The following is a 25,750-nucleotide window of genomic DNA, read 5'->3' as shown; positions in this document are numbered from 1 at the left end:
TGCAGGGGCCCCACTTCATCTCCAACTGGATCAGACCAGCTCCTGGCCTCCTTTACCACGCACCTGCCCGTCACCTGCTTGCCATTTCCCTTTGCTCTAAATGCCTGTAAATGGCAGGGAGTCACTTTTTTTTACTGTATCCCACCTGACATCATACATAACCTCAGGTGGGTGTGGCTTGGGGAAGTGGTCCTGCTTCTTTAGCCACTGGGTGCCCAGCCTCCAGTCTCTCTCTCTCAGCATTGGCAATTGGCCTTCATTGCCTTCCCTGCAGGCTCTTGCAAACATTGCCAAGACCTGGGACGCCACCACTTTGGACATCGTGCCATACAAGGACAAGGGACACCACCGTGTCAGGTAGGCCCAGTGCAGGAGGTGTAAAAGAAGGGTGGCCCCTTCACCCAGGATGGCGGCACATGCCATAGCAGGACCCAGGTTGCACTTCTGTCATGGGCTCTGGCTAGCGTCTGTCCAGTTGGGCTGAATAGCTTTAAACATCTGGTCCCCTCTTTTTTAGGTTTTTGTCTGCTGTCCATATCCCTGATTTTAAAATTTTGTGGTTGCCTTATTTTTGTTAATTTTTTTAATGCTCTCATTAATACTTTTATTGTCGCAAGCTTCCACAGTCATTGCTGCTGCGGTGGAAGGGCAGAGCACAGTTTTTCTGAAGGATAAATAAATAAAACGACCTGGGAAATTTAGGAGCTTGTGGTCCAGACACTGTCTAAAGTGGGGTTTGTCAGTCTAGTTACGTTGGTGTACATTCCAGCCCAGCCAGAAGCAGAATTCTGATCTTGCATGCGTGCTCTGACCTTACAAGGCTTCCAGGCTTTGGGCCCTGCCTGCGAAAGCCTGTGCTCACGTGCTCCCCATTTCTGCAGAGGAACCGAAGACGTCTTCCAGGCTCTGGATGACAATCAGGTGGCCTTGTCCACCATGAAGGCCTCGCGCTTCGTGAAGCCCTTTGAGAAGGATGTGGACCGCTGGGAGCGCTGCCTCTCGCTCATCCTGGAGGTGATTGAGATGCTGCTGACGGTCCAGCGACAGTGGATGTACTTGGAGGTGAGGCTCTCTTTCTCCAGAAGGCAGAAAAGGCAGTAGCAACAGCAGCAGCGGAGGAAGCTGCTTGCGCGCCCATAGGGGGTCTGCTTGCCTCCTCCCACTCAGCCACTCTAAAGCTGGGGGGGAGGCAGCGGGCGGACTGTTTGGGCAGCGCAGAGCCTGCGTGCACCCAAGCCACCGTGTTTCTCCCAGGAGAGACGTGTGGCTCGGACACACTGCAGGCCCCGCAGTGAGTGCTGCCCGGCATTTTGTCACCCCCCTCAGTGGTGACACCGGTGGTGGCCCGCCCCCACCGCATCCCCCTTCCTCCGCCCCTGAGTAGCAGGCACTTGGGGGCTTCACTGATGGAAAGGAGAAACTCTCTCTCTCTCTCTCTCTCTCTCTCTCTCTCTCTCTCTTCGGGCAACAAGTCGCCTTTCTGTCTTGGTGCTATCAGACAGGCCTCTGAGCTAGCATTAAGTGTGAGCAGATCAGAGAAGGGGCATTAGAGGGTTTCAGTGATGGCTGCTCTGCATCTTCCACAGAAAGAGAAAGGAAAGAAGCAGGTCCTTCCTTCGTGCTGCTATGGGCAGTCTCTCAGTCAGAAAGCAAGGGTAACTTTTTAAACAGAATCTGAGAGGGGGGGAAATTACCCACAGTCCTCAGGACATGTTGCACTGGATCCTGCTGCACAGAAAATGTGGCACCCTTTTGAAGGAGGCCCAGCCAGCTCTGTAAATTCACATAACGCCTCCATTGGTCCAGAGGACTCTGGGTGACTTAATATCTTCTTGTCTTCCTGGTCATTTTCTGGATCTTCTCCCTCCTTGAGTAGATTCCTGCTCCCAGGAGACTCCTGGCAACCCAACAAGCCCTCCTACACTGCCTCTGAGCTTCCTAGGGTAGCCTGCTGCCTTTGCACTTGAGGCCCAGGGGGTGAAGGGAGAGAGTTCAGGATCAAGGCAGGGCTCTGGAGGTGGTGGTCAGGGTTGTTGCAGAGGTCTGCCAGATGAAACTTCCACATGCCAAGGCACTTCTGGTTGCCTTGGGACCTTTGCGGAAGAATTTACTGTTGCTCAGTATGGAGGAATGGTGGTGGCAATTAATGGAAGTAAAGTTGATATTGAAGAAAAAACACGGTTGACATTTACCAATAGTAATAACAATTCAAGAACCCCGCTTGGACTTTTCGCGGGGGAAAGCAACGAATGATTTTGAGACACTTTGACTTAAAAGCAATAATGTTTAACAGGAAGTGGAAAGGATTGATGGTTATCATAGACTGAATGTCTTGTTTTCTTCTTTTTGTAATATAACCAGCAGATGGAAAATCAGAAGCCCTCTTTATCTTTATTGTTTCTTTTCCTTGTTCTGTTTTTTTCTTCTCTTCATTTCTCTCTCTCTCTTTCCTTTCTTCTTTGTGCTTCTTTCTCTTTCCTTTCTTCTTTTCCTTCCTCTCCTTTTGTTGTTCTTGTCTCTCTTTGTTTTCTTCTCTTCCTTCTTTGGTGTCCTCCGCTCGGGGCCTTTACTGGGGTCCAGAGATTGCATACTCATGGGGTCGGTAGATGATTGATGGAGGACCCTGCATGGGAGGCAGGGAAATGTTGGTCTTCCAGGGTGAGAGGCTGGGAGGAGAAAGGAATACCTGGGGTCAGAGCCAGGAGGAGCTCTCTGTGGGTGCTAAGGGTTAAGAACCACCATTAAGATGGAACTCTGTGTTTAACTTATTCTATTTTATACTTTTTGTAGCTGTTTTTTAAAAATTTGTATTAGTTTACTATATCTTAGGGACGCGGGTGGCGCTGTGGGTTAAACCACAGAGCCTAGGACTTGCTGATCAGAAGGTTGGCGGTTCGAATCCCCGCGACGGGCTGAGCTCCCGTTGCTCGGTCCCTGCTCCTGCCAACCTAGCAGTTCGAAAGCACGTCCAAGTGCAAGTAGATAAATAGGTACCGCTCTGGCGGGAAGGTAAACGGCGTTTCCGTGCGCAGCTCTGGTTTGCCAAAAGCGGCTTAGTCGTGCTGGCCACGTGACCCGGAAGTTGTACGCCGGCTCCCTCGGCCAGTAAAGCGAGATGTGTGCCGCAACCCCAGAGTTGGCCACAACTGGACCTAATGGTCAGGGGTCCCTTTACCTTTACTATACCTTACTGTATTACAAAAAAAACTTACGTGATAAAAAAGAGACCTTTGTGACTTCTTCCAAGTCCTCGACTTCCCTGGGGTCCCAGGCCTCTTCCTCTGAGGAGGTCTCCCCAAGAGCCTCTCAGATCCTCTGTGCTGCTACTGAGGGCAGGGCAGGCAGCGCCTTGTGACCTCCACCCCCAAAAGTGCAGGTGATCCCAGTGATTCGTGCCTCCCCCTCACCCTCTTCCTCCTCCCGCCTCCCTTTCCCAGAACATCTTCTTGGGGGAAGACATCCGCAAACAGCTGCCTGGTGAGTCGTCCTCCTTTGACCGCATCAACAGCAGCTGGAAGACCATCATGGACCGCTTTGTGAAGGACAACAACGCTCTGCGTGCCACACATTACCCAGGTGCTGCTGCTGTTGCTGCTGCTTTGCGGGAGGGGATGCAAGGAGAAGCAAGGGGGAAGGTGACAAAAACTCAGGGGCGGGGCTGTGCCCTCCCGATTTGCAGGAAGGAGGCCCCAGGTTCAGCCCAACACAATAGCCTCAGGTGACAGGTGATGGGAGAAGTCTCCCTCACTGCCGGAGACCTGAGAGAGCAGCTGCCAGCCAGAGGCAGCAACACTGGACTAGATGGGCCCAGATGGTTTAAGGCAGCTTCCTATGAAACATTAGGAAGAGCTTTCTGGCGGCAAGAGCCATTCAACAGCAGAATGGACTGCCTCGTAAGGGGATGGGCTCTCCTTTGCTGGAGGAGTTTCATCTGTCAGGGATTTAGTTGTGATTTCTGTATTGCAAGGAGTTGATGACCCTTGGGGCTCCCTTCGAACTCTGTAATTCTATTATATGTTTGTAAGTTGCTGGTTGCTTGCTGGACGGGCAGCATAGCTGTCAACTTTCAGATTTGAAAATAAGGGATCAGCAGCCTCGAAAATAAGGGATCAGCAGCCTCACCTGTCCTGGGGACAGTCTACGGCACGGGTGTCAAACACAAGGCCCGCAGGCCGAATCCGGTCTGCCAGACCTTGTCATGTGGCCCGTGTAGCCGGCGGCGGCCCCCAGCCTTCACCTTTTATTCTCACTTTTTTTTTTTATTGACACAAGAAAGCCGCCTCTTCAGCGCATGCACAGCAGCCTACAAGCCAGAGAACTAGCGGCGCCGGCCGTTCTACACAGGAAACCTCCACTTTACATGTCCTTTACATAGTCCTACAGATACAACCGGCCCTTTGAGGGTGACCAAACTGCTGATGCGGCCCCCGATCAATTTGAGTTTGACATCCCTGGTCTACGGGATATCTAACAATCCGGGATAGCAGCGGGAAGCAGCGGGAAACAGCGCTGGAATAAGGGAATTTCCCCCAAAAAAATTGAAGGTTGACAGCTATGATGGGCAGTCCTGTTTGGTGCAGTGCGATTAACTGTGACAAGGGTCAGGGAAGTAGAGGGCAGGCCATACAGGACCTTGCTAGTTATCTCCCGCTTGGACTACTGCAATGTGCTCTATGTGGGGCGACCTTTGAAGGTGACCCGGAAACTACAACTAGTCCAGAATGTGGCAGCCAGACTGGGGACTGGGAGCGGCCGCCAGACCACATAACACCGCTCCTGAAAGACCTACAGTGGCTCGTACATTCAAAGTGTTGGTGCTGACCTTTAAAGCCCTAAACGGCCTCAAAGGCCCAGGATACCTGAAGGATCTCCACCCCCATCATTCAGCTGGACACTGAGGTCCAGCTCCGAGGACCTTCATTGGTTCCCTCCCTACGAGAAGTGAGGTTGCAGGGAACCAGGCAGAGGACCTTCTCGGTGGTGGCACCCGCCCTGTGGAACGCCCTCCCTTCAGATGTCAAGGAAATAACTCTCTGACTTTTAGAAGACATCTGAAGGCAGCCCTGTTTAGGGAAGTTTTTAATGTTTGATGTTTTAACGTGTTTTTAATATTGTGTTGGGAGCCACCCAGAGTGGTGGGGGAAACCTAGCCAAATGGGTGGGGTATAAATAATATATTATTATTATTATTATTATTATTATTATTATTGCTGCAGCATGGGCACTTCGGCACCTGCAGAAGATGTGCGGATAGGCCAAAGGGGGTGGGTTTCTTTTCCAGCGGCAGTGGGGCCATTGGTGACTGTTTTGTGATGCTCCTCCCCCCCCCCCGCCACAGGACTGTTGGACAAGCTGGTGGAAATGAACAGTGCTCTGGAAGAGATCCAGAAGTCCCTTGACATGTACCTGGAGACCAAGCGCCACGTCTTCCCCCGCTTCTACTTCCTCTCCAACGACGACCTGTTGGAGATCTTGGGCCAGTCGCGCAACCCGGAAGCCGTCCAACCCCACCTCAAGAAGTGCTTCGACAACATCAAGTGCCTCAAGATGCAGAAGGCAGGGACACGCCCCCCAGCCCCCTTGACTGCCAGCGACTGCCCCCATCCTTACAGCAAGGCCCACTTTGCTTCTTCCCCAGTGCCTTTTCTTCTTTCTGCTAAATATTGTGGCTAATGGGCAGCTGGCGTTCTCCTCATCCTGGGCTCTTTCTGGGTGGGAAAGTGAGACAGCAAGGGCCCCTTTCTTCTCCCCACCCCCCAACAGTGACTGGGACGAAAACCTTAGCTCTCTCTTTTCCCCTTAGATTGGCAATACCAACCGATCCGAAGCCTTGGGCATGTTCTCTCTGGATGGCGAGTACATAGATTTCACGCACTCAGTGATGCTGGAGGGACCCGTCGAGGTGAGTCCTTTCCGGCCTTCTGCTCAGCACCATCCTAGCTCTCTCCCTGACTGTGGAAAGGAACTGTAGTGCCATGCTGGGGAAACCCAGCCAGATGGGCGGGGTATAAATAATAAATTATTATTATTATTATTAAGCGCTGCAGGCATCAGGAACCCAGTACTGATGGGCAGGTGCTAAATGAGGCCTCGCTACGCCTGGTCTCTCTCCCGAGACTGCTCACACTCCCTGAGTTGGGGCTAGTTGAGCAGTGTCTAGCTCAGGGGTCCCCTTCCTGGTCCTCTGCTGCGGTGTCTCAGTAGAGGCCGTCTCCAGCCTCTCCAAGTAGCCCTCTGAACCTCTGCCTCTCCCACTCCCTCTGCTGCCACCCTTGCGGCTTTCTCTGCTTTCTGAGACCCTGTGTCAGGTTCAGCGGAATAATGTGTCGAGAGAGCCATTGCTGCCTTTTCGGGAGCCAGGGATCCCTCTGGCGTTTCTCCCCTTGTGCCTTTGTGCAATAAAGTTGTGATGCTCGCACGCAGCAAGCCTGGACGCCAGCCCTGCTAGTCTGCCCTCAGAACGGACTAGCTGGGGATCGTTGACCTTGCAGGAGTGGCTGTGTGACGTGGAACGGGCCATGCGCTGGACCCTGCGGGAGGTGCTGAGGAACTGCCGCCTCGCCTTGAAGAAGATGCTGACCAAGAGGGACAAATGGGTGAAGGAGTGGCCTGGACAGGTGATGGACAAGGCCAGGGCCGTCTTTAGCAGATGCAGCGCTGGGGTGCAAATATCCGCTCAGCGCCCCTAAATTACCACGGATAGTGGGAGGGGGGGTAGCGAAGCTGCGCACTGCCAGCCATGGGGTGTGTGTGCGCAACTCTCACCCATGCTGCTGCATGAGAGTAATCCCTGCAGAGGCTTGGGAAGGAAGCTGCGCACTCGCCAGCCATATAGTTAACGGGGTGCAGCTTCCATCCTAAACCTCTGCAGGGATCGCTCTCCCGCAGAGGCTTGGGAGGCAAGCTGCACACCCGCCAGCCATATGTTTGACGGGGAGCAGCTGGCGGGCATGCAGGGAAAGGGGAGGCCGCCGGCAAAGCCACACAGCTTCCCCACTTGCTGGGGCGCCCCGAGAGGCTGGCGCCCTGGCGCAACGAACCACTAAGCCATATGGGAAAGACGGCTCTGGACAAGGCCAGAATATGGAGAGGGATGGGGTGGTCACGCTGAGGACTTAGCCCACACCAAAGCAATAGTGGAACAGACAACCTTGGAAGGGGGTGGACTCTCCTATATTGCAGGTTTTTCCGCAGAGGCTGGCTGGCTGTTGGGGAATCTGTGACTCCTGCATTCTAGGAGTTTGGACCAGATGACCTTTCCAAGTCTATGACTCTATTAGACTGTGCCTTGGGCACAGATTCTGGCCTGGCCTTTGACGCCTAAGGGGTGCGTGCTTTTAGGGCACACCCTTATTCTTGGAACTGTCATTCATGCTAATTGTTTTTAATACTGAATTTTAAATTGATATCACCGGCCCTGGGACCTGCTGATGAACGGTGGGCAGTAGATTTAATAACAGTAATCATACTCAGTACTGCTCCATGCTAATTAGTGACCCCAGGAACTCTTCTAAGTAGTACTGACAAGCAGGACGTTTCCCCCCTGCCCCTTTAAATGCACGTTTGCGGGTGAATCGGAGATTCCAGTTGCCTGTGATGATGAGTGAACCAACCCAGAAGTATAAGCACCCACTCCTGAGTGCCTAGCGAAAGTTCTGGCACTGAAAAAATTGGGGCCAGGGTTTGCTTGCAGATGCCTTCTCCCCCAGACTGGCAGCCCCTCCATGCTTACCCAGAATCCTCTCCTCGCAGATGGTGATCACCGCTAGCCAGATCCAGTGGACAGCAGACGTTAGCAAGTGCTTGGCCACCTGCAAGGACAGAGGGGACAAGAAATACCTCAAAGCCATGAAAAAGAAACAGGTGAAACAGGGGCTGGCAGATTCCTGCATGTGGGTCAAGGCGCCCACAGATGAGCACATGTGGGCACCTGCGTCCCCTCGGTCGAGAGCCTGACATGATCTGCTTCTCTCTGGGATGTGTGCCTAGGGAACCCGAGTCCGAGGGACATGCCGTCTTTTGCTCTCTGGCTATCCAGTGCTTTGGGTCCCTAGGTAGGATGGGGTGGCCCTGCGAGGGACCCTCTAGGTGATGCTGCCGGTCTGCATCTCCCATCAGTTACTCCTGCGCATTGGCCACGCTGGCTGGAGCTAGTAGGGGTTACGGGACCCAACAGCACCTGGGGGGTCACAGAGTTACCCTAGAGAGCTGTCAGGTGACGAGGAGGAGCCCAGAGTGTTGGAGGTGTCCAATTCAGGGGCAGTTCCTAGTGGATTGGGGTATGGGAATCTGGGGCCCTGAGAGGAGGTTGACCCCAGGGAGGGTCCCAGTGGCTTGGGAGGTGGAGACACCCTGAAAATGCCAGCTTCATTACGAAAGCCTTTAAGCCATCACTGCTTCTTGCTTTTTCACGCAGTCCCGGATTCCCAAGGGGCCTTCCCTTCAGTACAGCATGTAATGTGTTATTGGAAGTTCATATCCGGGTGTCCCTCTAGCGCATTTCTTAGATCTGTGCCTCCCACTCCCCCACCCCCAACTCAATATGGCATCCCTTCCCGTTTTTATGAAAACAAGAACCAGATCACTTTAAGGCACCTAAGAAAGTTTTCCACCATTTCCCTGCTGCTTGGTCCATCTCCCATAAAGAAGGGGGGGGAGCAAAGGGGGGGGGCTACCCATGAGGCTGCTGCCATGGCTGCGAAGGGTCTCAGGGTTGCAGAGCGGCCATTATGGCTTGCTTCTCTTGGCTGCTGTGTCTGCATCCCTGCCCCAGCCTCTGAGGAGGAGACATGTGGGGCATGATGACACCAATGTGGAATGTGTCTCCATTTCCATCTGAGGGATGTTGGAGGGTGTGGGGACCTTTGGGCTCCCACGTTTGGGGCCCTGCCTCCATCTCCAGCCGGCCAGATCCTTCTGGAAAGGATCACGGGCAGGGCACAGTGATGGGCAACCCTCCTCCATGGTTTCCTGGCCCAACCAAATACGGAAGCTCCATTTTGCCTGCCGCAATCAGGCCCTTGCTCCCCGCGCAGGTGTCCATGCTGAACAAGTACTCGGAGGCCATTCGAGGCAACCTGACGAAGATCATGCGCCTGAAGATTGTGGCGCTGGTGACGGTGGAGGTCCACGCCCGGGATGTCATTGAGAGGCTCTACAAGAGTGGCCTGATCGACGTGACGTCCTTTGAGTGGCTGAGCCAGCTTCGCCTCTACTGGGAGAAGGTGAGGAAGGCAGCTGACACGGGCTGGTGGGAGGCTAGGTGGTGCAGTGGGTGATCAGGGACAGAGAGAGATGCATATTTACTGCCGCCCTCCTCTGGACAGCTAACAATTCCCAGCCGGTTAGCTCTGCGCCCATCCTTGAGTGCCGTTTCCCTCTGCTGTTTGTGGTGCGGAAGCGCAGTAGACTCTGCTCTTGGGGAGGGTCTGAGCCTGGGCTGGAGCCTGCGTGTGCGTCTCTCACCTCTTCTCTCACCCAGCGGGTGGCAGCCAGATCGCTTGGATTGGTTTGGAGCTCAGATGGAAGCAGCAGACTTTTGGTCTGCATCCTCTGCATGTTCAGGCCTCCACACCTAAGCGGCATGGCATCTAGGAGGCAGGCGGGGAGGCTGCTGGGGGCTGCCCCCTGCACTGACCCTGGCTACCAATATGGCCTTGTGCGGCCTCTTTTGCTTTTGTGCTTGCCATCAGGAGAACCCGGGTCCTCGCAGAGTTCCAGGACCTGGTGGGTGTGGGTGAGGAGAGGAGAGCTGGCTGCCAGCCCAAGTTAAGACCACAGGAAGGGCCTGGGTCCAAAACACAGCAGGGGTCAAGTCCAGAGCAAGGCAGCCAGGACTAGAGGAGCTGGAGGCAATGGTGGAGGGCCTGGCGTGCCGGAAGAAGCAGGATTAGCTAAGTTCATAGAGGAGAGGACTATTGATGCCTACTAACCATGATGACAGGGACGTGGGTGGCTCTGTGGGTTAAACCTTGGTATAAGAACAGCTTAGTTTATGAACAGGGACGCAGGTGGCTCTTTGGGTTAAACCACAGAGCCTAGGGCTTGCCGATCAGAAGGTCGGCGGTTCGAATCCCCGCGACGGGGTGAGCTCCCGTTGCTCAGTCCCTGCTCCTGCCAACCTAGCAGTTCGAAAGCACTTCAAAGTGCAAGTAGATAAATAGGTACCACTCCGGTGGGAAGGTAAACGGCGTTTCCGTGCGCTGCTCTGGTTCGCCAGAAGCGGCTTAGTCCTGCTGGCCACATGACTGCACGTCGGCTCCCTCGGCCAATAAAGCGAGAGTCGGCCACGACTGAACCTAATGGTCAGGGGTCCCTTTACCTTTACCTAATCATGATGGCTTTGCTCCGCCTGCCCCAGCCTAGTGCCCTCCAGGTGTTTTGAGCTACCAGCTCTTTATCTGCCACAGCCAGCATGACCACGGGCTCTCCCACACTTCTGGCTGCCCCATAATTTCTAGTCACGGGTCAAAGAGGTTCTTCGTCTTTTTCCGCCACTTTTCCTTGGAACACCCGTTGCTTACCGCTGAATTGGAACAAATGTCAATCCGCAGAGAACCTGATTGACATTTGTTCCGATTCAACAGCGGGACAAAAAAAGGAGCCTTTGGACAAATGGAAGTGTGAGTGAGCCCCATTGATACTGGGGTTGATGGGAGCTGAAGTTCAAAACATCTGGAGGACACCAAGATTGGGAAGGAAGGACAGTTTTTAGCAATGTGGGTCCCGGGGCGGGCATGGGGCGTCATGTGACTGCAAGTGACAATTCTGTGTTGGTGCAATGTGAACAATGGTTTAAATGGCACAGTGCTTGGTCTCATGTCTTGAGTTAGCACATCTGGATGTTCTGGGATAAGGGTGCCAGGTGCACTGGGGTTACCATAGCAACACCAGCAAGGTCATGTGCATGACTGGCTGAGTTGTTCACCCTCACATTGGTTCAGGAATGTAGAGACAGATATAATAGTCTCTAGGGCATTGCTTCCATTATGTGGAGTCCTGTCCTGATGCTATCCTGCTTTGCTGTCAGGGTCTGACTCTGGATCTGTGAGGGAAGAGGTTGTGGGTTTTACACAGCAGTGTCAGCTAGCATGGTGATAGCGTTAGCGGATCTCTCCGTACATAAGCATCTTTACTTCAAAGACCAGAAGAACTGTATAAAGTCTATGGTGTTGCTTAGCATTGTCTTCTGTCTGGAGATGATAAACGCTTTGATACTTTGAGCTGTGTGGCAGAAGAGTTTTCCCCTTAGCCGGGGATTCTGAAATCTCTGCTGGGACTCCACTTACCCCTGATGCGTCACACGGGCTGAGATGTGGTGAGCTACCAGCCGACTTCCAGAAGTTCCCAACACCCCGCCACCCCTCTCCTATGGAATATCTCTTTTTCAGGAGCTGGACGATTGCGTCATCCGGCAGACCAACACCCAGTTTGCTTATGGCTACGAGTATCTGGGGAACTCTGGGCGGCTGGTCATCACCCCACTCACTGACAGGTATCCCACGAGGGCTGTGAGCCCGACCAGGAGAAGCCTAGTGGTTTCTGGCCATGGAAGTCGGCATGCCGTAAAGGGCCTGGTGCCAGCGCTGAAAGGCTACAGCCTGGGTCTGTCTGGGTGGGAAGACTGGGGGAATCTGCTGGGGACAGCAGGAGGGAGCCTGAAAGGGGAAGAGGCAGCTAATAATGTTTGGGGAGGGGTGAAAAAGAAACGAGGTAAGGAGGTGGGCCCAGATGGCCAGTGGGGAAGTGGGAAGCCAGCCATGGGAACCCCTAGCCATCCTGCTCTACAAGAAGAGCCTGAGATGTTTGTGTTCCTTTGGCCTGTCTTCTGCAGGTGCTACATGACTCTGACCACAGCCCTCCATCTCCACCGGGGAGGGTCCCCCAAGGGCCCTGCAGGCACTGGAAAGACGGAGACAGTGAAGGACCTGGGCAAGGCTCTGGGCATGTACGTCATTGTGGTCAACTGCTCCGAAGGCCTGGACTACAAGTCGATGGGGCGCATGTATTCCGGCCTAGCGCAGGTAAGGGGAAAAGTCAGGTGCTGGCCCTGCTCCAAGGGCTCCCCATGCCTGCCCTGGCCCTCCTCAAGCTCTCCACTGTGCACTCTGCCAACAGACCGGGGCCTGGGGCTGCTTTGACGAGTTCAACCGCATCAACATTGAGGTCCTGTCGGTCGTGGCCCAGCAGATCCTCTCCATCCTCTCGGCTTTGGCCGCCAACCTGACGCGCTTCACCTTTGAGGGCCACGAGATCAACTTGGTGTGGTCTTGCGGCATCTTCATCACCATGAACCCAGGTGAGGAGGCCGGGAGGATCATTCTAGGCAGGGGTGGCGTCAGGCTTCGGGGAATTCTGTCCCTCCCCCGGTGGCAGCAAGAAGCAGAGAAATACAAAGAAGAGTTCTTACTAATGAGTTTATTCAATCATCACAGCAAGAGACAAAGGAATGCAGTCTGTCTCCCGTTAATGGCGTTGCTCTCCTCCCCTCCCTTTCTAGCAACAGCACTTCCCCTTACAGTGGCCGCCAGGGGCTAATTGTCTTTGAATCCTTTGCTTTTGCAATCTCAACAAACGCCGTGTTCTGGGAGAAGGGGGGGTCAGAAATACTATCCAGTGATAGTGTGTTAGCTGGCTCCTCTCTTGTCTCCTCCTTCTCTTCTCCCAACCTCCCATCTCTTCTGCTCGCCTGTCTCTGAGCTGTGACCTTCCTCAAACCACTGCTGTAATTCAATACTGCCTCCCTCTCCCCTGGAAACTTCAGGAAGGGGGGTGATCTCCACCATTCCTCCTCAATCCTGTCTCCTTCAGTCCAGTCTCTGACAGGTGGACTCAGCTGGGGGGGGGTGTGCCTCCACCCATGGACATTTGCCAGTGCTTCCGTGTTCCTTGTGGCAGGTTATGCCGGACGCACAGAACTGCCCGACAACCTCAAGTCAATGTTCCGCCCCATCTCCATGGTGGTGCCTGACTCCACGCTCATCGCCGAGATCATCCTCTTTGGAGAAGGCTTCAATAACTGCAAGGTACTGTTGGGATATAAGGGACGCGGGTGGTGCTGTGGGTTAAACCACAGAGCCTAGGACTTGCCAATCAGAAGGTTGGCGGTTTGAATTCTGGTTCGCCAGAAGCAGCTTAGTCATGCTGGCCACATGACCCGGAAGCTGGACGCCAGCTCCCTTGGCCAGTAAAGCGAGATGAGTGCCGCAACCCCAGAGTCGGTCACGACTGGACCTAATGGTCAGGGGTCCCTTTACCTTTACCTTACTGTTGGGATGGTTCGGGGAGAGGGTGGGAGCGCTTTGCTTGGGCAGAGCGGGTGAGTGGAAAAGGAGCGCTCCCAGTGAGGTTCGCCAAACTGTCTCCTCCCCTTCCCAGATCCTGGCCAAGAAGGTTTACACCCTCTACTCGCTGGCTGTCCAGCAGCTCTCCAAGCAAGACCACTACGACTTTGGCCTCCGGGCGCTCACATCCCTGCTCCGCTACGCCGGGAAGAAGCGCAGGGTGCGGCCCGACCTTTCTGACGAGGAGGTGAGGATCCCCCTGCCTTCTGCAGTTGTGCTGCAAAACATGGCCAGCACAGAAGGGCCGTCGCTCAGCAGCAGAGAGCCCGCCTTGCAAGCGGAAGGTCCTGCGGCCAATCTGTAGCAGCTTCTCCAGGTGGGGTTTGGAGAATCTCCAGCCTGAAGTCCAGGAGAGCCGCTGCTGCCAGTCCATGTAGACAATACTAAGCTAGGTGGACCAATGGTTTGGCCCCTTTTAAAGCAGCTTCCTCTGTTCCTGGAAGGCTAGTGGCTGCCAAGATCTCTGGGGTTGGAATGAAGAGGAAGTCACTCGTAACGTCGCTGTTGTGTGTGCAGGTTTGGGAGGGGAAATGACCTTTGGCTCTCCATGTCTGCCTCTTGTGGCTTTATCAGCCGCTCCTTTATGCCATGGGGTCCTCCCTGGGGTGCTTCATGGAGCGCTTGGCATCCTCTCCTCCCCCATACCACATACCCTCCGACCAGCTCTTCCGCACTCTCTGCTTGCAGGTACTCCTCATGGCCATGAAAGACATGAACATAGCCAAGCTGACGTCCGGGGACGTGCCTCTCTTCAACGCCATCACTCAGGACCTCTTCCCAGGCATTGAGTGCCCCGTCATTGACTATGGAAAGGTCAGCCACCCTGTCCCCTCCCTGCCCCACAGGCTTTGCCTCTTCTTCTTGGGAAATCTGGCAAGAGCCCCACCCAGTCCTGAGCTGCTGCTCTCCAATGGAAGCCCCTCGCAGATGGAACCCACCAACCCACTGGAATTCTTGATGGTACTGGTGGAAAAAGCGGGGACTTTATTGGGAGAGAGGATCATAGAATTGTGGAGTTGGAAGAGGGCGTGAGGGTCATCTAGTCCAACCCCCTGCAAGGCAGGAATCTGTCATCCACTGTGGGGCTCGAACCCACAACCCTGGGATTGAGAGTCTCATTCTCTACCGACTGATCTAAGATGTGGCATGAAAAACAAGGTGTTGCCTATGCAGCCTTCCAATCCGGGCACTTCTTTCTTTCTTTCTTTCTTTCTTTCTTTCTTTCTTTCTTTCTTTCCTTCCCCCTCCAGCTCAAGGAAGTGCTTGAGGGGGAGCTGAGAGAAATGGGCCTGCAGGTGATCCCCTTCACCATCACCAAGGTGATCCAGCTGTATGAGACCAAGAACTCTCGCCATTCCTCCATGATCGTGGGCAACACGGGCAGCGGCAAGACCGTCACCTGGCGGGCCCTGCAGGCCACCCTCTGCACCCTCTGCAAGAGCGGAGACACGACGGCCAACATAGTCCGGGTCAGTGGGAAGCTCCTGCTCCTCCCTGGTGCCTGGCTCTGTGACACAGGGCTGCGCAGGGGACTGGCCTCCCTCCTTGCCTCTGCCAAGTCTGGCTGCCTCTTCCTCCACCTCCCCGGGGGCCTTCTTCTGGGACTTGCTGGGCTGGGTGGGGCTTCTTCTCCAATGTCCACTTTTCCTGTAGCCCCCCCTGCTGGCTGGCTGCTCCACTGCATTCTTTCCTTGGGACGGGAGGCAAGTTGATCGCCCTTGATATAAAAACAGGGGGCAGGATTACCCTCAACCCTCTAGCTTCCATTTTCTTCTCCCCAATTGGATAGCCATAAAAAGTCAATAAAGCACAGAGGTCTCTCCGGGTCTTAGCTAGAAAAACGCACCTTGCTTCCTCCTGACTTTGTCTCCCCCACCCCTCTCTTCCTCCCACCTTCCCGCTCTCTTTCCTTGCTGGGCCTGCCTGCTTCCAGGAGTACCCCCTGAACCCGAAGGCAGTTTCCCTGGGCGAGCTGTACGGAGAGTACAACCTCAGCACCAATGAGTGGACGGATGGCATTCTGTCCAGCGTCATGCGATTGGCATGTGCAGGTACACCAGGGCCCCTTCCTTCACTCCTGCCATGTTTCTAAGAGAGAGAGAGGATAAGAGAGAGAGAGAGAGAGAGAGAGGTATCAGAGTGCCTTCCTGCCTAGAAGCCACACTGTCTCAGACCTATAGGCACTCATCTTCTTCCCTGGGGGCAACTGAGTCCTGCTGTCCTGCAGGCCAGGTTGAGTCCGGGGTACTCAGAGGTCCCAAATGTATAACAGAGAAGGAAAGGGCAGGTGGGTTGGACAGTGACATCCACAGGGAACATAAGCAGAGCCCTGCTGAATTAAACCAGGCGCCTCTCTAACCCATCATCCTGTTCCTTCAGGAAACCCAGCAGGCAGGGCAGAAAGGCAGCCACTCTCCCCTCCTGTCTGCCCCCATTGTCTCATATTAAGAGCTACACTGCCTTTGAACCTGGAGGCTCCATTTTGCTATCCGTAGCTAGTGACAATACTGCTCCCTTTTATGAGTTTGTCTCCATTCCCCATTTAAGCCAGTGGCCGCTGCCGCCCCATCTAGTGGCAGCCAGTTCCATAGGAGATGCTGCTGCCCCCATGATGATCGGGAGCCGAAGTGTGTGTGTGCTGGTTGGGGAGCTGTCCTCCTTGTTAATTGCTTTTGGCCACCGAGTCTGAGCCATAGGGAGGCTGTGCAAAGCATGCTGGTGGGTGGCCCATGTATTTGGGGCAATTTCCCACCCGCTCTCCAGGCTAGCTGTGAACTTTAGGCAGCTAGAGTTGGAGCCCATGGCACGCTAGTCACTGTACAGGCGCCCAGGGAGCTTAGGGGGCAAAGGAGAGGCCTGGCTTGGGCAGAGGCCTCAAACTACAGACTGCTCTGCCTCAGCTCTGCCATAACTCCTGCTATCTCCTCTCCAGCCCTCGCTAGCGGTCTCTCGTCTTGGTTTCACCTTTGCTGTGGCCTGGCCAGCCTTCCCCCTGCCTGCCTGCCTGTCTGCTTGCCTCTCAAAGACCATTTCCTGCCCCCCCCAGCAAGGGGGGGGCACAGCCCAAGGAGCTGCTGGATGTAGCCAGGAGGCACCAGGTGCCTGCTTTGTGGGGGGTTTCCTCTTGAGGGCTGGGGGCACTGAGCCCCAGGCCTAGGGTGGGGGGAAATCTGTGCTGAGCCTGGGACACTGTCGCCTGCCTCTCCTCAGCTCCCCCCCCCCACACCCCCAGCTCATGCCGCTTTGCCTGATAGCCTCACCCTGAGGGGGCACCGGTGATTATCTCCGAGTGCCGGCAGGAGGCCTCCCGCGGGCACTTGCTTTTTCTCATGCCAGCGGGGCGATGGCACTGCCGTTTCTAGGAAACGGTGGGAGAAGGAGCGGGGGAAGGCCTTCCTCTGACCCCAATCTCTATGATAATTGAGGATGGGAACCTGTTGGCATGCATGTTGATTTTGGGTGGGTGAAGGTGACCCACTGTCTTTTCCTCTCGGGGGATCCCTGCTCTGTGCTGGAGGGCTGCCTGCTTTGCCGGGGGGGGGGGCGGCACAGGGAACAGAGGATCGAAAGGCAAGGAAGAGGGCGAAATCTTGGTCCAGGTTGGGGCATTGGGCTGCTTCAGAGAGACCTTTGTCGCTTATGGGTTTCTTAATCAGTTTCCGACCCCTTTCCTTCCACCCCCCTGCCGGGACAGTGTCTGACTCTCTTGTGAAGCAGATTGGAAGACTTCTGGGGTTCTGTTTGTGCTGCTGGGGCTGCAGTGTTGCGTGTGGCTAGCTACCTCACCCCTCACCCCCCCCCCCCTGTTTGGATTACGCTGAGCAAGATGGTAACAGGGGTGGCTTGACTCATGTGCCACGACTCAGTGCCAGACTCGGTTCCACTTGCCCTCGTAAACCTTCAAAATGCTGGTGGGGGGACAGCGACCCCGATTTGCACTTGAGTCAAATGATTCCAAGTGCCTGCTTGAAAGACAGGCCCCGTGAGTGAAATAATCAATGTGAGCAGCGATGGGAACTGGCCTCTGGAATGACTCCTTTGCACAGCTGAGTGTTGGGCTGCTCCAGCTCTGTGGTCTGTTTTCCACCTTTGGGCACCTGAGGCCCAGACCTTTGCTTGCCCAGCCAGGCCCTGCTTCCCCCCACCCATGGATGGTAGCTCCTAACACTCTAACCCAGACTCCTGTCCCCATCTGACCCGCCCCCCCACTGCAGGACTTCTCCCTCAACCCCAAAGCCCTGAGCCTCGGGGAGTTGTTTGGGAGGTACGACCTTGCCACCAGCGAATGGCACGATGGCGTTCTGGCTTCCATCATGCGCGAGGTCTGCACAGGTATTTACCCTTTGGGAGGCCCACCTTGGCCGTGCCAGCTGCCTGCCTTGGCTGCCAATCACTCTTCCTTTCTGAGCAACCTGGCACCTCTCTCTGTCTCAGACAATCAGTCTCTTCAAACAAGACCTTGGAAGAAATTCTCTGCTCTGCTTTGGAAATTTCTGTGTGTTTCAATCCGTTCTGTGTGTTTCAGTCCTTGTCCCTGGTGCCCCACCCCTTGCCCCTTGTTTGTGGACCAGCCGCTGTTCTGTTCCCCTGAATTACAGAATTTGGCTTTCAGGGAATCCCAGCCCTCACTTTTTTAAAGGGCATGTTTCTAGCTCTCCTTGATGTAAAAGGTAAAGGGACCCCTGACCATTAGGTCCAGTCATGGCCGACTCTGGGGTTGCAGCGCTCATCTCGCTTTACTGGCCGAGGGAGCCGGCGTACAGCTTCCGGGTCATGTGGCCAGCAGGACTAAGCCGCTTCTGGTGAACCAGAGCAGCGCACGGAAACGCCGTTTACCTTCCCGCCGGAGTGGTACCTATTTATCTACTTGCACTTTGACGTGCTTTGATGTAGAAGCGTGAAATAGATGACTGGCAAGTCTGCTAAAGACTCTATCCGGTATGTCTTCCCAAATACATTTAAGGATCCAACCAAGATCTGAGCACAAGAGCCCTCTCTTCTCCAGTGGCTTCCAGCAGCTGGTACTCAGAAATGTTGCTGCCTCAGACCATGGAGGTACAGCATAGCCCCTGTGGCTAGTAGCCATTGACAGCCTTTCTCCTCCATGAATTTGTCCAACCCCTTTTTCAAGCCCTTTAAGCTGATAGCCACCCAGTCGAACCCTGTCTACTCCGGCTGTGGCTCTTGCAAGACTCAAGGAGAGGCAATTTTCCACAGCCCACTTAGTTATATATTGTGGCTTCCACGTAAGGTATACAAAGGAGGGCAGCGAATTCACTGTCCTGAGATCCTTCCTGCTGCAGCCCGGGAGGCAGGAATCCGCATTATGGACTCCCGAGTTCTTAACGTTCCTCTTTGCCCAGACGAGAAACCTGACGAGAAGTGGATCCTCTTTGACGGCCCCGTGGACACGCTGTGGATCGAGAGCATGAACTCTGTCATGGACGACAACAAGGTGCTTACCCTCATCAATGGTGAGCGGATCGCCATGCCCGAGCAGGTAGGCCCGAGCTGCCCCCACAAGCCAACCCCTCCAGCAGCTCCTTGGCCAGAACTGATTGGTGGTTTCCATTCCCCCACAGGTTTCCCTGCTGTTCGAGGTGGAGAACCTCGCCGTCGCCTCTCCCGCCACCGTCTCCCGGTGCGGAATGGTTTACACAGACTACAGTGACTTGGGCTGGAAGCCCTATGTCCTTTCCTGGATTGAGAAGCGCCCAAAGGTATTTGAGGAGGGGGGAGCAGTGGGTTGTAAAAGCGACCAGATGCCGGGACCCCCGCGGTTGAGTCTGTCCTTTCCCCTCCTTGGAGGAAAGGCAGGATATAAATGTAATAAATAGCAACAATAAAGTAGCCCTAGCTACTGACCGTGTGAGGGTCAGGGTCAGGACCGGATTTAGGTTTGATGAGGCCCTAAGCTACTGTAGGCAATGGGGCCCTTTATATGTCCAGCTGTCCTTTGTCAACAACAAATTGTCCCTGTTTTTTGTGTTGAATACATGCTATATGGTCATTTATGGACCTCATAGGTATCTCAAGCCATTTGCACATGTTGCCCTGCAACCAGTCCATGCAGAATGTAGGCACCCTATATATAGAAAGGAGCAAACCAGTGATATTTTCGGGAGCAGGCTAGCAGGCGAGGCCCATGACTTGCATCATAGGAGCCTACACAACACAACACAAAACGCTGTTGCTGTAGGTAGGTTTTATTTTATTTGTTTTTTATCTTATATTTTTGGAAGTGTACATCCAGGTTTTTTCCCCCTTTAATTTTTTTGGGGGGGCCCTAAGAGAGTGGGGCCCTAAGCTGTAGCTTGTTTAGCTTATACGTAAACCTGGCACTGCTCAGGGTGGGATGGAGAGGTCCTAGGTAAGCCCTGAAGGGACAAATGTGGGTTTGCGGGGGTCTTCAGGAGGAGCAGATCTAGTAGTCGACAGTCAGCGAGCTTCCCTTTGCCCCTGTCTCCTCCGTCTCAGACCGAAGCGGAAACCCTGCAGCGGATGTTTGACAAATTTACCAACAAGATGCTGACCTTCAAGAAGGACAACTGTCAGGAGCTGGTCCCTATCCCCGAGTACAGTGGGATCGTGTCTCTCTGCAAGCTCTTCACATCCTTGACGTCCTCTGATGAAGGGGTAAGGGGCAAGCGAGGGCCAGTCAGCCGCTCCGGAGGCCCTGGGCGCATCATCAGCCTCCGCCCTCCTCAGGCCCCCTAGCGTTTGGGGCGCGGTATGTCAAGGATGGCCCCCTTGCCACTCTCTAAAAAAAGAATTATTAAGAATATTACAATGAGTTAAAGTAAAAACGAAAGAAAAAGGGAAAGCATACATAAAACATTTTAACAGGCAGAGGAAAACAATAACAAAATAACATTGAAATATAATTAAGATTACAGAACTATATAACATATATGTAAATGCATGAACTTATTGTTTTCCTCAGATATACAGTGGTACCTCAGGTTAAGTACTTAATTCGTTCTGGAGGTCCATTCTTAACCTGAAACTGTTCTTAACCTGAGGTACCACTTTAGCTAATGGGGCCTCCTGCTGCCGCCATGTGATTTCTGTTCTCATCCTGAAGCAAAGATCTTAACCTGAGGTACTATTTCTGGGTTAGCGGAGTCTGTAACCTGAAGCGTCTGTAACCCGAGGTACCACTGTACATTGATTAATGGGTCACTGTGGTTTCCAAAATTACATTCCAAATACAGTCGTACCTTGGAAGTCAAACACCTTGCGACTCGAATGTTTTGGCTCCCGAACGCTGCAAACCCGGAAGTGATTGTTCCGGTTTGCGAATGTTCTTTGGAACCCAAATGTCCAGTGCGGATTCTGCGGCTTCCGATTGGCTGCAGGAGCTTTCTGCAGCCAATCGGAAGCTGTGCCTTGGTTTCCGAACGTTTTGGAAGTCGAACGGATCCCCTTCAACTTCCGAGGTATGACTGTATCATTAAATTTGTCCAGATCATAGAATAGTAGCGTTGGAAGGGACCACAAGGGTCATCTAAGTTCAGTCCCCTGCAATGCAGGAATCTTTTGCCCAACTTGGGGCTTGAACCAACATCCCTCATGCTTTACCAAGTGAGCTATCCCAGCACTGTTAAGTTTTGTTCCTAGGGAGGTAGCTTCAGCGGGTTTGGGGGGCAGTGGGTCTGAGGAGAGCTTTTCTGAACCCCCAGCTGAATCCCGCGGACAGTGAAAACTACTCAACGGTGGTGGAGATGTACTTCATCTTCAGCATGATCTGGTCCCTGTGTGCAGCCGTGGACGAGGAGGGCCGGAAGAAAATCGACATCTTCCTTCGAGAGATCGAGGGCTCCTTTCCTAACAAGGTCACTTGCATGCACTTCCCACGAGGGATGGCAGCGAGGGGTGGGGTGGGGTGGTGCTATGAGGCTGAGCCAAGTCCTGCAGCTGTTGTGCTTGCTGGAACAAGATAGGCTACCCCAAAGGTGAAAAGAAGGCATGTGAGTTAATAGACCCAAAGGGAGGTGGGCAAGAAACAATAGGTCTTCTCTCTCTGGTGTTAACGGAGGAATCTGGGGGCTCCCTTGGACAAAAAATCAAGGACGCCAGCCAGGAATACCGAGCAAAACAGCAGCCAGTAGGCTTGGTCTTTATTGAAGACTGTTGCGACAGGACTCCCACCTGCCACCAGGTGGAACAAGATGGAAGCCCCAAACAAAAGAGCCCCCAAACTTTTATTAGCTGCTAATCCCCATGTTACACCCCCCCAAACTACATCACTAATACATCATGGTTACATCATGAAAGGGGAGGTCTGGTGGCAGTAATCTGGGCATCCTGGACCCTGCCCCATGGTTCTCCTTGCCCTCCACCAAACACCCATCAAGTGAAACAAAAGCGATATTTACCGTATTTTTCCCTCTATTACACGCAGATTTTTTCTCCTAAAAAGTAAGGGAAAATGTCTGTGCGTGTTATTGAGCGAATGTGTGGTCCCTGGAGCTGACAAGCGCGAGTGAAGGCATAAATCAGGCAAATATCAAATCGTCCGGAGAAGGGAGGAAAGGAGGAAGTTGCTGCTTTCCTGCATTCTGCCTCAGGGTCTTACTGCCCACCCGCTTCTGTTTCCTTACTGTGTTTGCTCAAACGGAACAAAGAGCAGAGAAAACCCCTCCCCTCCAGGCAATTCCTTTCCGTGCGTCTGGGACTCGAAGGCAACATGCAGGTTGGGGGGGGGGAGAGAGAGAGAGCTGGCTGGCTTGTGGGGGGGGGGACTTTTGCCTTCCTTTCCTCCCTCCGGTAAAACCCCTCTCCTGCATTCTTAGCCAGCTGCTTCTCTGCACACCCCTCTCCTTGTCGCTTCTATGTTTTTCCTTCCCTCCCTACTTAAAACGTGGTTCCAATCACGGATCCACATGGATCCTCAGGATCTTTGCATTGAGTCACCCCAAATTCACCATCAGATCACATAGCAATGATCTGATGCAAAAACAGGGCTGCAATGGTGCAAAAACATGGTTACAAAGCACGGATCCACATGGATCCTCAGGATCTTTGCATTGGGTCACCCCAAATTCACCATCAGATCACATAGCATGTCCATGGCTACAGCCTGCACCAAAAAAATCACGCACCCACTGTTGCCTGGGGCTGCAATGGTACAAAAACGTGGTTACAAAGCATGGATCCACATGGATCCTCAGGATCTTTGCATTGGGTCACCCCAAATTCACCATCAGATCACATAGCATGTCCATGGCTACAGCCTGCACCAAAAAAATCACGCACCCACTGTTGCCTGGGGCTGCAATGGTACAAAAACGTGGTTACAAAGCATGGATCCACATGGATCCTCAGGATCTTTGCATTGGGTCACCCCAAATTCACCATCAGATCACATAGCATGTCCATGGCTACAGCCTGCACCAAAAAACTCACGCACCCACTGTTGCCTGGGGCTGCAATGGTGCAAAAACGTGGTTACAAAGCACAGATCCACATGGATCCTCAGGATCTTTGCATTGGGTCACCCCAAATTCACCATCAGATCACATAGCATGTCCATGGCTACAGCCTGCACCAAAAAAATCACGCACCCACTGTTGCCTGGGGCTGCAATGGTGCAAAAACGTGGTTACAAAGCACAGATCCACATGGATCCTCAGGATCTTTGCATTGGGTCACCCCAAATTCACCATCAGATCACATAGCATGTCCATGGCTACAGCCTGCACCAAAAAAATCACGCACCCACTGTTGCCTGGGGCTGCAATGGTGCAAAAACGTGGTTACAAAGCATGGATCCACATGGATCCTCAGGATCTTTGCATTGGGCTACCCCAAACTCACCGTCAAATCACATGTCTGTGGCCGCAGCATGAAGCACAAAAATGATACATCCACTGTTTCATTCAGAATTTTTTTTTCTTGTTTTCCTCCTCTAAAAACTATGTGCGTGTTATGGTCAGGTGCGTGTTATCGAGCGAAAAATACGGTACATTTCCCTGTTTCCCAGCCAAGTCAATCACACCCTTTTGTCTTCATCTGGGTTTGTTATTTCTGGAATGGCTACCTGTCTGGCACTCAGGTATCAGGAGGCCAGGGATTATCACTCAGGCAGAGGGGCTGCTGAGGAGCTGAGCTCACATGTCTATATGAATTTCTGAAGTTTTCCCAGTGAGCCAGTACATAGATGCATTGATCAGTGAATTCTTACATTTGGTATTGTGCAGCAAAGGCCCTTTGAATAGATAGGAAGAAACTGTGACGAAGTCACAAATCACAAAAGTCACAAAAGTGATTGTGCTGATTTTGGTAGTGCGGTGCATGTGCATGATATCTGCTGGAGGGACAACACCCCCCACCTATACATAAATTTCTGCAACACTGGGAAGGTGCACAGGGCATCCTTTTTGCCCACCTAAGAGCGAGTTGCAATGAAAAACCCTTCCACTGCCCAGAGAGATCCATGATCCAGGCCCAGCTTTAGGCCTCTGCAAGGATTGCTGAAAATACACCCCTCTGACAAGCTAACTTCTTTCGCTCCCAGGATACGGTCTACGAGTATTACGTTGACCCCAAGCGGAAGCAATGGTCTTCCTTTGAAGATAAACTGCCCAAGATGTGGAGGTACCCATCCAAGTAAGTAAACAGCTTTTTGCATTTTGCCCAAGATAGAGAACAAGCCTTCTCTGCCAATCATAGGCAGGGAAGGAGGAGCTTAATGGGCGTGTGACTCAGCCCCTAAAACTTAAAACCTGTGTTCTTCAACCTTCTGTAGCTCAAAGTGGTGGCTTAGTGTGGGTTGCCAGTGCCCGGGGCCACTGAAAAGGGGTGGGTAAGAGGGAGGGAAATTCATGGTGTACACATGCGCATTCAATTGCCTAATGGCGTCTGCAATACCCAGGAGATCACAGACACAGAGATAACAAAAAAAGAGTCGTTGTCTGAAGAGGTCACTTCCTGATTCGCGTGGAGAAGACATTTTCAGTGAAGCCCAGTGATGGAACAGCTGATTTGAGACAGCACTGGGCATTGAAATTTTGTGCCCCTTAACAATTTTGTGCCCGGGGCAACTGCCCCTGTGAACGCCTCCCATGTTACACCACTGGCTCAAAAGCAGTAGGACAGCGGCAGGAGAGGCAAAGGAGAGCCCTGTCTCATATGCTCCGTGCCAGGTTTATGGGATTTGCTGCCACAAGATGTGGCAGTTGGGAAGAAAATAGTGATGGATGAGGCAGAGGAGGAGGAGGAGACGGGAGTTCATGAATGGCTGTTAGGCCAGGAGGGACTATTGCCTTCAAGCCTGGGGAGTCGGCCTGTGTGAGAAGCAGGTTGCTGGGTGAAATGGATGTTTGCTCTAGCCTAGCAGGGCCCATCTGAAGTTCTTGCACGTAAAGAAAGTAGGAGGGAAAAGCAGCTAAGGGGGCACCATGGAGAATGGGCTCATTCTAGGGATGGCGGTGTCCTGTCTTCATTATGTGTGTGTGTGTTGGAGGGTCTCAGGCGAGTTTTTTGTTTCTTGCAGCAGTAGCAGGGTGTGAGTGACAGCAGAGGGGCACCTCTACGATACACACATAGTTACCCTCCCCGCTCCCTTTGCCTGCCTTCTCTTGTTTCCCGCATCCTTTCCCTTTCTGGCTCCCGAGCAGCCTGCCTTCGCCATGCCACCGAGTCGCTCGGCCGATCTTGTTCTTCGAGCCAGTGGCTCGGATCCATTTCCCGCCCCTCGCTCCCCTAATCCGATCAGTGGCCTGAAATTGCCGGAACGTGGTCCCCGAGCTGCCACGGGCCGCCGGCCGCCTGCATCCTCGGAAGCCGGGCGGAGGGACAAGCCTTCATTAACGGTGGCTTCCTTCCAAGCTGTCAGGCTCCGGCGGGGGTGACAGCTGCGCCAATTGCGTCTCGTGTCGGATGTCTTCATGCATTTAGGCCAGTGTCCTTCCTGGAGCCGTGACAGCCGCGTCGGGAAGGACCAGAGCGGCCCCCAGGGCTCTGGCGCCCTGCGTGTGTGTAAGAGGGAGGGGAAGCAGCCAAGCTTTGGCAGGTCCCAAGCATGGCAGGAGCTGATGCCTCGCCCCTGGGGCTGAGCCCGGATCTGCCCTTCTCTTCCCAGCGCCCCCTTCTACAAGATCATCGTCCCCACCGTGGACACCATGCGCTACAACTATCTTGTCGACGCCCTCATCTCCAACCAGAACCCAGTGCTGCTGGTCGGCTTGGTGGGGACCGGCAAAACCTCCATCGCCCAGGGCGTCCTGCAGACCCTGGACAGCACCAAGTGGGCTGTCCTGGTCATCAACATGTCCGCTCAGGTAACAGCTTGAGGGAGGGGAGGGTCCTGGCTCCTCCCCCTGGCACACCCCACGCATGGGCTCCAGGGACGTGGGCAACGTCTCTGTCAATGAAGGCCTCACGCTCCCCTCCCGCCTTTGCAG

General features: G+C 53.7%; 1 protein-coding gene across 3 annotated transcripts in view; it reads left to right on the top strand.

Moving 5' to 3' along the window:
- DNAH2 (dynein axonemal heavy chain 2) overlaps positions 1-25,750 on the top strand; it is a 136,873-nt gene that overhangs the window by 71,057 nt on the left and 40,066 nt on the right. For 2 of the 3 annotated variants that reach the window (XM_053362060.1, XM_053362058.1), the window contains exons 28-49: positions 275-357; positions 882-1,062; positions 3,438-3,576; positions 5,339-5,556; positions 5,804-5,902; positions 6,492-6,617; positions 7,753-7,863; positions 9,036-9,224; positions 11,391-11,494; positions 11,834-12,023; positions 12,118-12,298; positions 12,898-13,025; positions 13,378-13,530; positions 14,031-14,156; positions 14,594-14,812; positions 15,277-15,394; positions 18,707-18,843; positions 18,926-19,063; positions 19,821-19,979; positions 21,026-21,178; positions 23,863-23,954; positions 25,429-25,627. In XM_053362060.1, coding sequence (XP_053218035.1) covers positions 275-357; positions 882-1,062; positions 3,438-3,576; positions 5,339-5,556; positions 5,804-5,902; positions 6,492-6,617; positions 7,753-7,863; positions 9,036-9,224; positions 11,391-11,494; positions 11,834-12,023; positions 12,118-12,298; positions 12,898-13,025; positions 13,378-13,530; positions 14,031-14,156; positions 14,594-14,812; positions 15,277-15,394; positions 18,707-18,843; positions 18,926-19,063; positions 19,821-19,979; positions 21,026-21,178; positions 23,863-23,954; positions 25,429-25,627 — 3,243 coding nt within the window. Of the gene's footprint in view, positions 1-274; positions 358-881; positions 1,063-3,437; positions 3,577-5,338; positions 5,557-5,803; positions 5,903-6,491; positions 6,618-7,752; positions 7,864-9,035; positions 9,225-11,390; positions 11,495-11,833; positions 12,024-12,117; positions 12,299-12,897; positions 13,026-13,377; positions 13,531-14,030; positions 14,157-14,593; positions 14,813-15,276; positions 15,395-17,557; positions 17,676-18,706; positions 18,844-18,925; positions 19,064-19,820; positions 19,980-21,025; positions 21,179-23,862; positions 23,955-25,428; positions 25,628-25,750 lie in introns of all 3 variants that reach the window. The other variant, XM_053362059.1, reaches the window with a different exon arrangement.

The sequence above is a fragment of the Podarcis raffonei genome, chromosome 13 (genome assembly GCF_027172205.1).
Source record: "Podarcis raffonei isolate rPodRaf1 chromosome 13, rPodRaf1.pri, whole genome shotgun sequence".
Taxonomy (NCBI): domain Eukaryota; kingdom Metazoa; phylum Chordata; class Lepidosauria; order Squamata; family Lacertidae; genus Podarcis; species Podarcis raffonei.
This window is presented reverse-complemented; position numbering and strand designations above follow the sequence as displayed.